Source organism: Mirounga leonina, unplaced genomic scaffold (genome assembly GCF_011800145.1).
Source record: "Mirounga leonina isolate KUSES-001 unplaced genomic scaffold, KU_Mleo_1.0 Mir_168, whole genome shotgun sequence".
In the NCBI taxonomy this organism is placed as follows: Eukaryota; Metazoa; Chordata; class Mammalia; order Carnivora; family Phocidae; genus Mirounga; species Mirounga leonina.
The window spans coordinates 69,337,322-69,339,055 of NW_023270426.1; the positions used below are offsets into that span (position 1 = coordinate 69,337,322).

Below are 1,734 nucleotides of genomic sequence, written 5' to 3' on the forward strand. Positions count from 1 at the left end.
GGAAGCCTAAGATCAAGGCCCAGTGGGGTTGATTTATGGAGAGGCCTTTCTTCCTGGCTTGCAGAGGTCTGCCTCCTCACCAGGCCCTCACATGGCCTTTTAGTCTCACACGTGCAGAGAGAGCACATGCTCTGGCAGCATAACTCTTCCTTTCCTAAGGATAATAGTCTTGTTGGATTGTGGCTCCTCTCAGGACCTCACTTAACCTTAATTATCTCTCTGAGTACTCTATCTCCAAGTGCAGTTATAGGGGGCGTTAGGGCTTCAGCATACAAACCTGGCGGGAAGGAATACAATTTAACCCATAAAGAGGACTCAAGTGGTACCTAAAGACTTTACCTTGCCCTGCCCGACTGTGTATCAAAAGTCCTACAATCTCCTTATGATCAGGATCAATTACTCCTGCCAAGATGGCATCTCCACTTCTCACCTATTAGCCTCTGAATGTAAGAAATTCAAAGTGCCCGACAGTCTCCGCCCAGAGTCGCCGCGCGTTCCTGCTTCAACAGTGCTTGGACGGAACCCGGCGCTCGTCCCCCACCCGGGCCGACCCTTCAGAGCCAGCCCTTGGCCTTCTCCTCGTAGCGCCCTCGGACCGCTCCAAGGCCCCCGCCGCCCTCCAGCGCCCTGCAGCCGCCGCTCGCCGCCGCCCCTTCTCAGCTGCCGCCATGACGACCGCGCCCCCTCGCAGGTGCGCCAGAACTACCACCAGGACTCGGAGGCCGCCATCAACCGCCAGATCAACCTGGAGCTCTACGCCTCCTACGTCTACCTGCCCATGTCTTACTACTTTGACCGCGATGATGTGGCTTTGAAGAACTTTGCCAAATATTTTCTTCACCAGTCTCGTGAGGAGAGGGAGCATGCTGAGAAACTGATGAAGCTGCAGAACCAACGAGGTGGCCGAATCTTCCTTCAGGATATCAAGACACCAGACCGTGATGATTGGGAGAACGGGCTGAATGCAATGGAGTGTGCATTACACTTGGAAAAGAGCGTGAATCAGTCACTACTGGAACTGCACAAACTGGCCACTGATAAAAGTGACCCCCATTTGTGTGACTTCACTGAGACTCATTACCTGAATGAGCAGGTGAAATCCATCAAAGAACTGGGTGACCATGTAACCAACCTGCGCAAGATGGGGGCTCCCGAATCTGGCATGGCAGAGTATCTCTTTGACAGGCACACCTTGGGAAACAGTGATAGTGAGAGCTAAGCCTTAGGCTGTCTTCCCACAGCCACAAGGGTGACTACCCTCGTCACCAAGGCAGTGCATGCATGTTGGGGTTACCTTTACCTTTTCTATAAGTTGTACCAAAACATCTACTTAACTTCTTTCATTTGTACCATTCTTCAAATAAAGTAATTTGGTACCCCCCACCAAAAAAAAAGAAATTCAAAGTGCCCAGTTGGCTGATATAGACTGCAATCCAAAAGGACCTAGGCAAGTGCTGCTCACTATGGGGACAAGACATCTAGCCCTGAAGTCTACAGTTGCAGGGATAGGAAGCATCCAGCCCACTCAGGTATTTATGAGTAACAGAAACTGAAATCACTTCTACTCTTTGATTCTGCAAAGATAAACATAGAGGAGCATTGGTTAAAGTGGTGAAAACAGACTGTACTCAGTAACTACTGACAGGTGGAGAAAGAGTTGAGCACCATTCCGATTTGTGCAAAGGTAATTTGGGCATCTTAAGGGAGAATGAGGAAGGGAGGAGACGTTATGCA

At 50.3% G+C, this 1,734-nt stretch overlaps 1 protein-coding gene across 1 annotated transcript; it reads left to right on the forward strand.

Annotated features, from left to right (window-relative positions):
- Positions 1–367: 367 nt before the first annotated feature.
- LOC118017052 (ferritin heavy chain-like) lies at positions 368–1,379 on the forward strand. The gene has a single exon (XM_035014958.1). It carries the CDS (start codon positions 383–385, stop codon positions 1,217–1,219), a length of 837 nt encoding a protein of 278 aa, XP_034870849.1. The 5' UTR covers positions 368–382; the 3' UTR covers positions 1,220–1,379.
- Positions 1,380–1,734: the final 355 nt, after the last annotated feature.

What these genes read in the sequence shown, in the direction of transcription:
- LOC118017052 (XM_035014958.1), top strand. Translation starts at nt 383, where the DNA reads ATGATCAGGATCAATTACTCCTGCCAAGATGGCATCTCCACTTCTCAC.